Here is a 14,880-nt window from a genome sequence, read left to right on the forward strand (position 1 = left end):
GGTAAGGCTTGAACAATCGAATTTGCCTTACTGTTGCATGTAAGCAGGCCTTGGTAAAAGTAAAAACGCTGTGTAGTTTTTTTTTCTTCAAATATCTTGGTATTTCCGAGAAAAAGTACATTATCGATTTCACGTCCAGACATCAATCTAACGAGTGCTAACTGGGCTGAAAATCGACCATTTTCATTCCACTCGCATTTCGCAACTATTAAGCGCAAAAAAGTTGTGATACAACTAAGTTAATGAAAAACTATTCCTTGTCCAAAAAAGCCCAGTTTTAAGAATATTGGATTAATCCAACTATTTGGCGGTAAACAAAACCAGTGTTTTCCAACGATGAGTTTGTCAGTCGGTGAAAAGAATTGTCATTTTGACCATGTGCCATGTCTCGGAATTCCAAAAGATTTTAGATTCTAACTATACTAGGATAGGTCTTTCAATATATGTAAAGTTTAGTTTGGCCAAATGAGGAGGCACTCGTCAAAAAATTATTCAAATCACACCCAAAAAAATTAAAATAACGCCAGCAGTCGAATGCGTGACCAAAAGTGCTACCATCGTTTTTGTCATTAAATCACTTCGATTGGAAATATCACAGGAATATCAGCACGACTTAAGCATAGAACAATATAAATATGTTTTCCTTAGCTGGGTTATCATGTCTTGACTATCAAACAACATTCCCATCCTGCCATTTTAACGGTGTTCCATTAGCTTTGCATAACCTGTACGCATTCGTCTGGTGAATTTGAATCCCCCAAATCGTTCAGTATTACCAAGTTCCTATGTAAATGTTCCTACGTTTTCCGTTTTGTTGTTCGGTACAATTATTCAACCTGCTTTCAGGCAGAAATCCCCAGTAATTAGCAATAACAAATAAGCCGCCATCTTCGATCGCTCCGCGTCTCTTATTTGCATATTGTCCAGCAAAAGTCTTTGCACACAGGGTAGGGGTAGAGTGGGAATTATTTCCGAAAGAAAAAGCGTTTGTTTTTTTCCAATATCTCGAAGTTAGTTCTTATTCAGGGCCTCCTTTCTTAGATAAAGCGATAAAATGCTACACACTAACAAGGTCTTTGTGGCTTAAAATTCAAACAAAGAAAAGTAACTCTGCTTAAAGCTCTAAAATTCCGACCCTCACCCCCATGTAAAATATGTTGTAACGCACTGGTCTCGGAGAAACATCTTCAGTCAAAATGGAAACGTCTGCAAAATGGAAACCCTAAAGTTACACGTGGAATAACGCTTTAGCAGTTACTACTGACTTAATCGAACGACACAAATAACACAGATAGAACGATACATCCAATAATACATACATGGGACTTAAGAAAGTAATTGTTATATATATAAGTACTGACAAGAAATGCAGGGAAAGAATCAGTTTGCAAGATTCAGGATACTACAAACCGAAGTAGGTGAACATGTTATTTTTATGTGTATGTCATTTATACTGCTTGGTAATGCTGACGTTTTGATGATACTTTTGGTCACGCACTCGGTAGCTGCTGGAGTGATCTTGTGTCTTTTGTGAACGATTTTGAATAATTTTTTGACGAGTGCCTAATCATTTGTCCAAACTAAACTTTACATATATTGAAAGACCTATCCTAGTATAGTTAGAATCTAAAATCTTGTGGAATTCCGGAGACATCGCACATGATCAAAATGACAATTCTTTTCACCGACTGACTAACTCAATTTTGGAGAACACTCTGGTTTTGTTTACCGTCAAATAATTAGATTAATCCAATATTCTTGAAATTGTCCTTTTTTTAGACAAGGAATAGTTCTGCAATAAGCTTTTTGTATCACAACTTTTCTGCGCTCAATGGTTGCGAAATGGGAATCGAATGAAAATGGTCGATTTTCAGCCGATTTTCAGCCCAGTTGGGACTCGCTCAATTGCATGAAATTGAGTCTCAAGGTTAAATCGAAAATGTCGTTTTTCTCGGACTCAGGAAAATTAAGGCAAGGGCCAAGTTCTGTTTTGGCCGGGTTCTGAAACAAAAAGAGTCCTGGGAACTAGCAGCGAACCGAACCAATATGAAACAAAATGGCAGCCGAACGCTCCGACTGGTTTGCCGAACGATATCTACAAAGTAGCCATGTTCGTGTATTTTTTCGGGATGATGAACTCTCTACTTCTTATATCCTGTTTTTGTTGAGATCATCGAGTGGAAAAACAAAGATGGCTTGAGTCAATAAAGGTAAGCATTGTTTTATTACTTGAAGTTTTCAAATAAGCTTTCAAACGTACACAAATAACCTTTATTACCATGTACGACCGCGAGCTACACGAAGTCTTGCTTCCACAGTAATCCAGATGATTAACGTTTAGTTTAATTCGTTTAAGTGGCCGTTTTTTTTATTCAGATTACTCGTTTCCGAAACTTAAGATGGCAAATTTGCCCGTTTTGGACCGCTGACTGAATATGATTCGGTTGTTACTTCTCCTTAGTAGCAATGTGTGTTCATTTGAAGTTTGGTTGGGAGAATTTTATTTTGGGTCAACAGAAACACACCAAAACTCCGGAGAATGTATTGGAGCTCGCATGGGAAAGGAATTTAGTTTTTAATAGATGGAAATAAAATTGTTTGGTTAATGAATTTATTCATAAAAAATACGATGACTGTGGAAAGTGGATAAATAGGAGTTTTCGTGTTTTTTTCTTTTAATTGTACATGTGCTCTCTATAACTTAACAGTTACTTAGTTAAGGTTATGTGAGTTTTTTTGACACATGGAAGAAATAGTTCTATATCATTATGTTGAAAATGTTTGCTAAAATATATATCTTTTAAAGTTACTACAGCTGTATGTGTGCCATGGAAAACCTTTGTCCCAAATTATTACAGCTGTATGTGTGCAATGAAAAACCTTTGTCCCAAACTCTTTTTAATTACCTTGTTATAATTATTCGTAGCATAATGTTATTATGATTTGGTTTTTCATCAACAACTTTGATTTAAATTACGTGTTAGATAATTACAATGTATAATTTATATTGTCGATGCTCATACAATTTGAGCTTACATGTATATTGCCTAGACGGCGGCGATTCATATCTTATAATGCTATGCTTGTTCATAAGTGAACAGTTATTTTCCAATACTTTAAAAGTTCTTCACACAAGAGCATATTTTTATAAATCGAATACTGCTCCTTGTTTCTTCTTATGACTTGTAAGCTTGGTTCAGAACAATCGTGGCTGAGGTAGTATTGTTTTTCCCATTCTTTGTGTTGTTTCTTTTAAGAAACAACACAAGAGCAGTGTGATGGGCCAGTATTTGAGTCTGAACAGGTGCAAGAAGGCTTTCATAATTTCTTTTGTAAAAGTCATTTGTGGGATGTTCTTTAAGGTTTTGTCTTGCAGTGTCCAGTTTGTACAGGCAATCTGTCTCCCCAACTATTTTCACTATATTTGCACAGAGTTTGGTTTTGATTTCTTTCACTTGTGGACTGCTGGACTTGGCAAGAGAATGAGAGCTCTTATTTTGCTGGTTTCTTTTTGCTGCTGCAAGAGGTTCTAGCTCTGAAACTTCATAATTATCCTCATCCTCATCATCAGTGTAGTCAATGGACAGATCTTTCACTACAGATGTGACTACCTCTTCCAGTCCTGTTACATTTATCTCTTCTCCATTTTCGTCCTCATCGATGTCTTCTCCACGTTCACCTTGATAAGCCAAGTCAGGATATTCTTCCTGGCATTCCATATCTGCTGCATCATCTGCATATGTACTTCCCTGAAGTGCTGTACTGTCTGCATCACTTTCATCATCCTCTCTGTGTAAAAAATTTGTGTGTATGATTCTGGTACAGTCACCTTTCTGGTCATACGATCTGATGATCCTGTGGGGTCTTACAACAGCATCATTATTCAGGCATCTCTCCCAGCTTTGCTGAAGGTGTTGTTCTTCTTTTTTGAGATCACTTGATCTGAAATGGTGAAGGTTTGGTCCCTGGGGTCTGGTACTTGGTTCATCAGGACCATCAAAAAATTCCACCCAGACAAGATCTGACGCCACCAGACACCTTCACCACAGGCAATGAAGTCACTGATGGCTTATAAATGGGCTTAGTACTCCTTGGGATTGTTGACGATATAACGATTAGGTATAGTTGTGTTGGGGAGTGGTGGTAAAGTGCTGTAGTATTTTGAAATCTGTGATTCCTGCATTTTAACAGCATTGCCTTGCTTACTTTCTGCAAGCTTCTGTTCAGCTTGAAGGTGGATCAGGCTTGGAATGATGATATCACCAGGTCTCCTACTAGTCAATCTGGTGACACCTTGTAGAGTGTTAAAGTGCCTTTCTTCCTCCTCGGTGTTGGTGGATTTTGCTGAGATAATCCTACTCTGCTTTCCAGCATGAGCTGTCAGAGAATGCCAGTATCAACCATAGAACTTTCTGCTTGTTAGGGACTTTGGTTGCCCAATGATGTCTTTGCATATCATGGCATGGATGAATGCTTGGTTGTGAAGATGTAGCACTAACTTTGGAGAGCGTGATTGGGTTGGCAAGTAGAGTAGTTTACTGAGCTCTGTGAGGGAATCCAGCAGTGTCTGTATTTTAGGTCTTACTTTGCCTGTTGACAAGAGATAAAACACAATAATATGTCAGGCAATAGTGCTGTCAATAACTACATGTAGCCTAGTTCAAGTCCATTCTTAAGAGTTCTGTAGCACATGTTAAAATGAATTTCAGGTCAAAATGATTTCAAACTAGTTTGAATTGTTTTTCATTTGCTTAAGGGTTATGGTAATAAATCTGGAGCAAACGAAAATACAAATCAAGCTAGTTTCAAATAATATTGACCTGGACTTCATTTTAAACTACAACAAATACATGACTCTATCTTGGAGCACAATCTGTGCTGTAAGTTATTATTGTATGACTAGTCAGACTATAATTTCCTGACTACATGCACGTGTACATTGTACTGTAGTCAATTGTCTGGCTAGCACTCACTACTGTAAGAGTTATCGTAACAAAATAATTCTACTTCCATTGTTCCTCAACTGACATTTGTATTATTTTGTTTTATTAATAGCTGTGAAAGTTCTAAACACAAACATATAAATGAAATTCTCAAATATCCTTAAACAACATAATAGTATGAACAGCCTCTGTGTCCTCACCATATGCTGCTAAATATCAAAAAGGATCGCCATCACCAAATAGAAAAAAAGAACTCAAAAATTGTTTATCATTATTGTGAGATCTGCTTTAGTCTGTAAAATGTTTTGATCATTACCTCTTTAGTATTGAGCCCCTATGACAGCTGCAAGTCAATAATCACAGCCACGTAGCTTTTCCTTTCCAGCAAATGAACACTCAATGATGTCCTGAAATGCAATTTTTTCATCTTTTTCAAGGTGTGAAGGTAACTCAGTGAGAACATTGGCAATGTGTTCCTTAACATCATGAAGACGCTCTGTAGGTAAGACTTCATAGTTCCCTGTTTGAAATAAGATTTTCAAGATTTTTATGCTTATGAATGGCCCACTTGTCATTATTTTTATGTAAAATTCTACTGTATATACCCGAACTTGTAAGTACCATGCATTTGTAAACATTTATACATTTGTAAATAGATGTTACATGTACACTGTACATTGACTAGTGCATGTATCATTGCTGTAAACTTCACAACAAATATATCATCCTGCCCAGAACACAGGCCAAGGAAAAAAATCATACTGTACTGTGTACAAAATTTTTTTAGATCTGTCTCTTGATGTTCACAATATTGGTAATAGACAGTATGCAATGCCTACCTAAACCAAGGTCTGCTAGTGTTTTCTCTTGATCAAAGAACATCATTGCTGGCACCCGTTGAATTCCACCAATCTCTTCTTTGAGAATTTCCTGAAGGTCCTTCTTTTGTCCATCAGTTTCGAGGCCTCGGGCTCTGCATTCACTTCTCAACTCTTCTAAGCGAAGATCTTTAAATGGCTTCAAACCAGCATTCCTTTTATTTTTCCCAGCAGGCCCCTGTAGAACTTTCCTCAACCTTTCTGAGAGAGTAAGGTGAGGTTTGCAAAGAGAAACTGCGAGGTCTTTGTACTTTCTTGCATCACCACTGCAACTTGCACATCCAGCATCTCCCCCTTTCTGTTCTCCAGCCTCAAATTGTTGCTCGGGGCCATCTCCATGAAAAAAGCACATTACATCAGTAATCTCAACTCCATTTGAAGTGGTGATTTTAATGTTCATACTCTGTAAACAGGCCTTTCTGGTGTTAATGTAGGCTAGCTGATCAACTTCAGAGGAACCACATCTCCCGAGAATGTAGACTTGGGGTCTTTCAACTAGAGACTGTACATCAATGTCTCCTTTGCCTTTTGCTCTCATTTCTTCATTGGTGTAATATAGGGCCTCATCATATACTGAATTAACTGTCAGTAGAAGGTGACCATGGTTGAGAAGGGTTGAGTTGTCACCCCAAACCATGAGGTGCCGCTTTCTTTCCATTGCTTTTAATCTCTCTTTAGACTCGATTTCACTTTAATCCCCTGTGTTGGCATCCTCACCAAGCTGAATAAGTCTGGATCTGACTTCAGCATCTGTCATGGCAGTGTAGTAGTCATCATTGTGAATTCGTAGTAAACCCAGGGATTCCTGCTCTTTTAGCATGCGTGTCCTTATTTCTAGGAGAGGGATCTTACGGTCAGATACGGTAAATCTTTCAGTCTTGAGAGTACCTTCCTTTGTCAGCAACACCTTTTTGAATATTTGGGGGACAATCATTTCGCCGAGAATGAACTCTCCACTTTCAATTTTGCTCTAAAAAAGGAAACACAACACAAATTAATGAATCCAGAGTTATGCATGTTGAAGTATTTTGTGTACTCATGTGACATTGTAATGCAATACCTACATGTAGCAAACTTTACATATTCTGATTCAATAATTAGCTGAGCTCTCTTGGCAATTGGCCATAATTCAAAGAGCTCTACATGTACATCTTTATGAGATATAGATGTATCATGAGAGGTCTTGAAAATACATTACATGCATCGTCTACAATTCAGTATATGCAGATTTATGGATCCTGGCTGAAAAAATAAAGAAAAGTTCTTTTTGAATTCATTTATATTTAGTTTACTGCACTGTACTAACCATTAAAGTTTCCCTTATTTCTTTGTTTGTTCTTGGAACTGGTACTGAGATCTCTCCACCTTGCATTCGGATTATTTTTCGTCTGGCTGCTGGTTTTTCCTGTCTGAATTGCTGGAATCTGGATAACTGTACTCCTTTACTTTCCAGGAACTCCTTGACAACCATATTTCCCAGTTTTGTCTTTTCCATCACACCATATTGACAGGCAAGTTCTGAGTAATTGATCTGGAAAAGAAGGGTACACCTTTCAACTTTTTTTTTGCCAAGTAAATTTCTCTCTGGTCTGAGATTTGTGTGTAATTGATTCTGGCTTTAGGGTAATTACAGTTATTACCACTTTATCATTAGTTTCACCCAGATTCAGTTGTTAGTAGTACTGCCCTAGTAAGTCTATTATAATTATAATGATTAAATATCTTATTTTTATTGCAGTTTAATACTATTTTGTAATACATGCACAGGCTAGAGGGTGGCTTTACCTTTTTGCCCTTTTTACTTTGTCTGGTTACACAATGTATGTTTTACTAACCTTTTCTCCATCCCTCATTGCATTAACTTTTTCCAGGAGCCCGTCTTTGTCAAAGTCAAGATCATCTGGCCGTGGAGAGTGCCTTTTCTTCTTACGTTGGCCTTCTTCTTCCTGTCGCTTCCTTTCTTCTGGACTTTCAAAGAAAAGTGACAATCGCTGCTCCTGTCGCTGGCTGTAGGTCTGTCTAGTGGAAAGCATGGTGTCACAGTCCTTTTCTGACCATTTCTCCTGGATGCAACTCTTGTCAACTGTGGATTTTTTCTCCTTTCCTTTTTCTTTTCAGCATGTGATTTTTTGTCTTCAAGACCCAACTCAGAAACAGTGGTTTGTGCCTTCGCAAATGTCACCCCAAATATATTTTTAAAGGGGTATTTATTTTTTCATTAAACTGTGAAGTAGCTGTTTTTATAGCCTTTTTTGTGACCTTCATATTTCCACGGCATGATGGTTTAAGAATGCAGCTCTTAATGTTCTTGTGAAAACCTTGTTGTGTAATAGAGTTTTCTTTCTGATTCCACATAGGAAATAAAGATTGAAAAGGAAAGTGATGAACATCAGAAGCCTCGCAATTTGTACGAGTGTGTTGCTTCTTTTTATATTCGGTCAGCTTTTCCCAGTTGTTGGGGCTGAAATGTTCTGTGTATTCATCCTTGTTAGTTTTTAGCTTCCATTTTCCAAAATGGTGTACTAGGCTCTTGGAGCGTTTGACAAAAGAATGTTTGTCTACCTCATATCGCTCTTGGTGTCCTTGAAATACTGCTAGGTAGTTTCTCAAGCGGTTGTCGTGGTCATACTCAACTTTGCCAGTTGGTTTTACGAAGCTGTGTTTGACTGCAACTCGAGCAAATCCACATCCACAGAAAGAGGCCATTTATGGCGCTAAATCTAACAGTTTCTGCTCACAGAATTATACAAAGAACACGGCTTTTTTGTCGAAAATTACCTTTAGACCAAGTCACTCCCGTATTTTTGCTATAGAAAACCTTTAGACATAATTGCAATCTTTGTAGAAAGACCATAACATTTACATAAATCAGAAACGGATCGTTGCTCACTGATTAGCTCGGTTGAATTTTCCGCCAAAATCTCGCGCATGTCAATTATAAATGTCAACGAAGGCTCATGTAAGCTGTGAGCAATAAGCTTAATTTTTTTTTCTCACGAACCACAACATCAATCTACAATAATAAGCATTTCGTTACAATTTGGCCATTTATTCTCACCTTTTCACCTAGAAATACGAAATATACATTATTTAGGCTGCCTTCCTATTAGCAGAAGCATCATTTTTTATTTTTCAGCTTCTGTAGTTAAATATTTCGTATTAGTCAAACCACGACCACATCAATACTTCTTCTTCCGCCATTTTGAATCTTTGAGCCAGGGCTGATATCAAATCATTGGTCTTATTGGCCATTTCGTCTCTAGGACAACGAAAATTGTCGTTCCCAGGTTATCGTTTCGGTGATCTGCTCGGCCAAAATGGCAAATTCAAGATGGCGAACAGCAGTCTCGTGGGGAGGGTATTTTAATAAATGGCAACACTTTTAAACTTCGATATCCTGTTTTTACTTCCAAATACTTCTGTATCATGATGTCTTCCATATCTCTGTGCTTGGCCTTTTTAGAAACTCACTTTATTTGTCATTTAAATTCACAAGAACCGATGGTTTTATAGTATGTTTTTATATTGGCTAGAAACTACTTCTACACAAACCACAATTTCGTCTAAGGCCAAACACAGTTTAACAGTTTAAGTATCCGACATTTAAAAGGTACCACTGCATTTTTCAAGAATTACAGAAAAAGTGTTGCCATTTCTTGTTGAAAATGGTCTATTTTTCAGCTCTTATCGGCTTTCCTTAAACGTCGATCACGTGACTAAATCACGTGATATTTTACCAGGGAAGTCACAATGTTAATTATGTTAAGTGGACCAAATTTCGTTCGATTTTATTAAAACCTTTGAACAACACTAATTTATGTTTAAAAAATGCATTTTCCAGTCTGGGCCCATGCCTTAATTTACCTGAGGAAAGACAAAGCTATTTCAAGGAAAAAACTACAGCCTGTTTGCACTCTTGCTAGGGGCTAGCTATATGCAAAAGACGAGTGAATTTGAATTTTCTAGCCTTGCCGAAGAAATTTGATTTTGTTTAATTTTTGTGGGAATTTGCTCTTCAGGGTTAGGCTAGGCTTAGGTTTGATTGCACCAACAACAGTTCTTTTCAGAACTATCTTCACCCGGACGATCATACAATATGAACTATAAACAACTTGGACAAAACTTTTAAAATAACGTTTCTTCGAGATCTCTTGCTTCTGCATTAGATTAGGGCTACATGCCATATATTTTTTGACCACATCTAAAGTGTGGTTTTTAGTAGTATTTCGAATCTGGCGCAGCACAAGTTCTAATTCTTTGAACCAATAGCTGTATTGGTTGATGATACATTAGAAACCTCTTGCTATCTTGTAGAACACCAAATGGGTATTAAACTCCGGAGTGAAGGTTTCAATGATCCTGCTAAAACGCCAGGAACATGTGGCATAGCCTACATGTATTTAGATGGAATAGATAGTTCACCTCACCTCAGGGGACATAATGTTGTTGTCGTGGACGCTACAACAGGTAATGTGTTTTCCAAAACTATAACACTTAGATAATTAGACGACGGATATTTCATGACATTGAGTATTCAACCTGCCTTTCCGCCCAAGAGAGACAAACCTCAAAGAAACTGTTTTTCCAGCATTTTGAACAGTTTTCATGATAATGATGATCTTGATGATGATACTGATGATAATGATGATGATGATGATGCTGATGATGATGATGATAACGATGACGATGACGATAATGGACGGATTAGTGTGGACGACATGCCTAACTGTAAAAAAAAAGCTGAGTTCTCAAATTACTTCGGCATGGTGTCAGACGGGGCCCTCGCCAATAATGGAATTCCTAGAATGCAATTCTATTGCTTTTGCAACATATTCAATCTACAACTTTTATATAATTATATGCAAAGTATGATTATATGTAATCAGACAAATAACACTTCATATTACCATGTAGGTGCTGTGCTTGGGGCAGAAGCATTTGATACTCATGGAGAAGCAAGCGCTGGTGAAAACCTGAGAGGCTATCTTAATTCCATAAACGGAGAGTAAGCAACATTTAAAGTTCTATTTCATTTTTATCAAATATTTCTCTTAACTTATTCTTCATTTTAACCCAGCGTCAAGAAAGACAAACTGTTATTTTCTTATTATACAGCAAAATCGTTTTGGTCGCCATTCAAGACGAAGGTTCAAAATATGTACCTGTTGCCATGGAAGCACTCAAGAGACTGGGTGCCGCTGATTCCATCTCGACAGACTTCAGAGGATCTTTTTGTCTTGTTGGATACGCAGGAGACACGAAACAAAAATGGATTACTCAGCAGGAAAAAAATGGCGGCAAGGGACCTACCGAAGTTTCAGTGCAAATTTTTTTCTCACCAGGTACGTAAAGCTATCATTATTCTAAATAAATGGATAAACAATAAATAGTTATTTTTTCATTTATCCTACTCGAGTTTCACGCACTAAGCGATTATCAGAGTTCTTTAATTTGTGCGAAAAAAGTGAAAGTGAAGCCTTAGAGCCGATGGCTCATAGCTGCCGGACTTATCCCAGTTTCTGTAGCATGAAGCGGCTAGGAGTATTTCTACTCCCTCTAGACGGGATTTTAGTCCATTGCAGGTCACTCCCCCGCAATTTGTTAGGTTTCCCCAACAATTTCTCGGTACTCATTTATACTCCTGGGTGGAGAGAGGCACTGCCGAGAGTTAAGTGTCTCGCCCAAGAACACAACACCGTGTCCCCGGCGGCTCGAGCCCGGACCGCTCGCTTCGGGGACGAGCGCACTAACCATGAGGCCACCGCGCCTCCCTGTTTGTGCAAAAAGATAGTTATATAAGTTATAAACCTTGAAGTTTGATTTTAAGAACGGTTGTAGCAGTGCTTCCTCTGACTGGATGCTGTGCAAAAAATTGTCTTCATGGCGACATTTAGTTACGAGTTCGGATTTCTTGTTTAGTTTAGGAGAAATGCTAATTAAAGCCTCGTCAATATAGACTGACCCCCAAAATTGGACAACTTTATTTGTTAAATTTTTTGCCTCTCGATATTATTATTGCTACGTGTTAACTTAATTTATATAATAACCCAAATTATTCTCGCATTTTGATTGGTTCTCGCCTATGATCTATTGGAGGACAGACGCACGATTGACGTCATCATCACAAAGTTTTTCCCTCTGTGTTTTATAATGGCGGAAAGTTTTGAGAATTTAGATAACATTTTACGCTACTGGGCGAAAGATTAGGTGCAAAAAAGTCTTGCCGAGGCATTGAACAGGTAGGAGAAGCAGGAAGAAGAAAAAAAAGCCGTTTCTTTTATAGCAAGTAACTCAGAAAAAGTACTCGAGCAGTATCAGTCGGCAGTCGAGCGGGACGAAACCAAACACAAAATTGGTTTTGAAATTACTTTAAGGAATGAAACCATTGCTTTGATTCGAATTTAGCAAAACCAATGAACAAAATGTTTATGACATTAACTTACTTAAAAAATTCAACTTTTCTCAGTCTCAAAATAAATGTTGACACAGACTGATGTCAGGAATTAAACATCAAAACATCACTTCTTAAAATCAGTTGAAATAAAGCCATAACCTTGCTTTTCGACGCGAATGTTCCAGTCCGTTTCAGGGCACAGTAGCGAGTAAAGTAAAGCTCATTACAGCTCAAGGCCAACTGTATTGCAGCTATAAGGTGTCTCCGACACTATATCAAACTGATTTGAGAATCACCAACCACAAAGAACACAAATTTCCACCGTCACTAACGCTCCTTTATTCAAAACTCGAATCGAATGGCCTCTAGCGTTGACCATAACCACAAGTTTTCCGAGCGCATTTCTTCAACTCCTGCAATATTCAAGGCAACGTTTAAGCTTTTCGGCTTACAGGGCTACTATGATGACTAAACTGACTTGACTTATCCAGCATTTTCTTTAAGATTTATAGATTTCGCAGTTCAATTCTGCTTTCGCTGTAAGTTTTAATTTCACGAGAAGCGACTTTCCAGTCAAGTTTGACAGTGGCGTGATTTTCCTGGACCAATCACAATTCTTTGCTACCCATAGAATCCAATGAGATTGCTAGATTAAGTCAAATCGCTTTTTTCGTGTTTGCCAAAGTGGGTAAAGGCCGGTTTTCGAGTTAACTTCATTTTGAAAAATTTGAAAAACAAAAGCTGTCTGTAGTACTTCTTTATTATGTAAAACAAATAGATTCCACGTTGCCGTGCGTCTGTTCAGTAATAGATCACAGATGATACACTCAGTGGCACACGAGGCGATAGCTGATGAGTGTGTCATTAAGTGTGCCTTACCACATTTGGACGTCATCTGTGATCTATTACTGAACAGACGCATGGCAACAGGGAATCTATTTGTTAAATATACGTGTTTAGTTTTAGCGTAAAATTAATATCGGTTTTATATTCAACAATACAATTCACTGCCTAGTTGATTCTTTGCAAAATTCCTGGTTCAAAATATTGAACAAAGAACGCATATGTAGGAGTATTTAAAGTGGTACTATGACGAAAATCACATCTTTCCTATCTAAGCCATTTTTAAACACAAACGAGTAGTCTGTATGAGAAGAAAAATGCTTTTTACTCTTTTCAAATCTCTTTTCGTTCAAGAGATATTCAAGTTTTTAAAATATACAAATTAGCAAATTGATGACGTCATACACTCAACCAAATTGTGTTCAAATATGATGAAGAAAGGTATCTAGGCCAATTTGTGTCAGAAATGTTTGATTCTTTGCGGTAAGATTCTACTAAATGTGCTCCACGTACGAACTGAACAGTTTTGTTACCATGGCAACATACTGGGTTCCAGACCTCCCCAATATTAAAGGCTTTTCTGGCCACCTTTGGCCTTTCATTTTGATATTTGCTCATGGCACCTCCTATACATGATCCAGCAGGCACATAAATACGTTAGCTCGAGTTTGTGGCCTCAGTTAATGGTTTTCGAGCTGAAATTCACTAGCATATTGAAATCAAGTGGGTGGGAACTGGAAAAGAATGAGTTGCCATGGGAGCAGATTTTTTTATGGCCCTACATGTGTTTCCTCTAGAGCTATTAGCCTACCAAGTTTCAATGGCCTGTGCTGCAAGTTGGCCAAGATAACTGTATTTATATACTTGATATAATATTGGGTTGAGTGTATGCCATCATCAGTCGTCTCATTTGCATATTTGACTCATTTTTCAAACTTAAATATCTCTGGAACTAATGCAGATATTTGCTAACGGTAAACGGGGTTTTTGTTCTTTCATGGAATTCTATGTGATACACCTAAAAAATCAAGGAGTAAAAATTTGATCATAGTACCACTTTAAGAGCTAAAGAAATAAAGTAACAATACATGATTTTAACTGAAGATAATAACTCATTTTTTTTCCGAAATACGTTTGTTATCCTGTAGGTCCCTCTGTAGGCATTCGTCTCCGCAGTGAGGGTTGCGACGACGCTGATAAAAAAACCAGAGACTTGTGGAATAGCTTACACCTATGTAGATGGGGTAGACAAGTCACCTCACGGCAGGGGCCACAATGTTGTTGTTGTGAGCGCTTCAACAGGTATTCTCAAGTCCAAGGGTCCGACGATCAGTTTAAAGGCGAATAATTTAATCACATTAATTATTCAAATGGGCTGTTGACCGATAGGAGACAAAACTCTTTTTTTTTCCATACCCCCGAGGAGCATACGTGCTTGTTCCGCGTGCAAAAAGGGACAAACATTAATTATTATTATTATTATTAGCACCCACATACCAATAATGATGTCATTTCTTTCCAAACTGACGTCAAAGATTTTTTTTGCTTGGAAAAGTCATAAAACAACCCACACTAAAAAATTAATAGTAACACGAAATGTTTAAGGGCATTAAGATTCTCGAAAATCACAAAAAAAACATATTTTAGTCTCCCATGCCAGATAATGTTTGGGTAACTTAAAAAAGTTTGGCTATCGTAGTTTTAATAGTCCTATGTTCTAAACTAAAAAGTATAAAATAAGCTCAGACAATTTCAACCAGAAATGTTTCAAATTGACTGGTAATAGTTTTCAAGACTGACGGAATAGAGTTTTCGCTTTCGA

At 37.6% G+C, this 14,880-nt stretch overlaps 1 protein-coding gene and 1 pseudogene across 4 annotated transcripts; one reads left to right on the forward strand and one right to left on the reverse strand.

The window, feature by feature from the left end:
- Positions 1-1,932: 1,932 nt before the first annotated feature.
- LOC145485188 (cell migration-inducing and hyaluronan-binding protein-like) lies at positions 1,933-14,763 on the forward strand. Of its 3 annotated transcripts, XM_081463891.1 has the most exons (6): positions 1,933-2,210; positions 5,381-5,445; positions 10,136-10,288; positions 10,736-10,826; positions 10,937-11,163; positions 14,207-14,763. In XM_081463891.1, exons 3-6 carry the CDS (start codon positions 10,144-10,146, stop codon positions 14,404-14,406), a joined length of 663 nt encoding a protein of 220 aa, XP_081320017.1. In that variant the 5' UTR covers positions 1,933-2,210; positions 5,381-5,445; positions 10,136-10,143; the 3' UTR covers positions 14,407-14,763. The 3 variants fall into 3 exon arrangements, with proteins under 3 accessions (XP_081320017.1, XP_081320016.1, XP_081320015.1); XM_081463890.1 differs by lacking the exon at positions 5,381-5,445 and having other exon boundaries at positions 7,693-10,288; XM_081463889.1 differs by lacking the exons at positions 1,933-2,210; positions 5,381-5,445 and having other exon boundaries at positions 10,265-10,826.
- On the reverse strand, positions 5,264-7,697 carry LOC145485655 (uncharacterized; annotated as a pseudogene). Its single transcript, XR_014049212.1, has 3 exons — positions 7,128-7,697; positions 5,783-6,791; positions 5,264-5,463 (listed from the first exon to the last, which is right to left on the reverse strand). The product of XR_014049212.1 is annotated as an uncharacterized LOC145485655 (transcript).
- Positions 14,764-14,880: the final 117 nt, after the last annotated feature.

The sequence above is a fragment of the Orbicella franksi genome, chromosome 4 (genome assembly GCF_964199315.1).
Source record: "Orbicella franksi chromosome 4, jaOrbFran1.1, whole genome shotgun sequence".
NCBI classification, from domain to species: domain Eukaryota; kingdom Metazoa; phylum Cnidaria; class Anthozoa; order Scleractinia; family Merulinidae; genus Orbicella; species Orbicella franksi.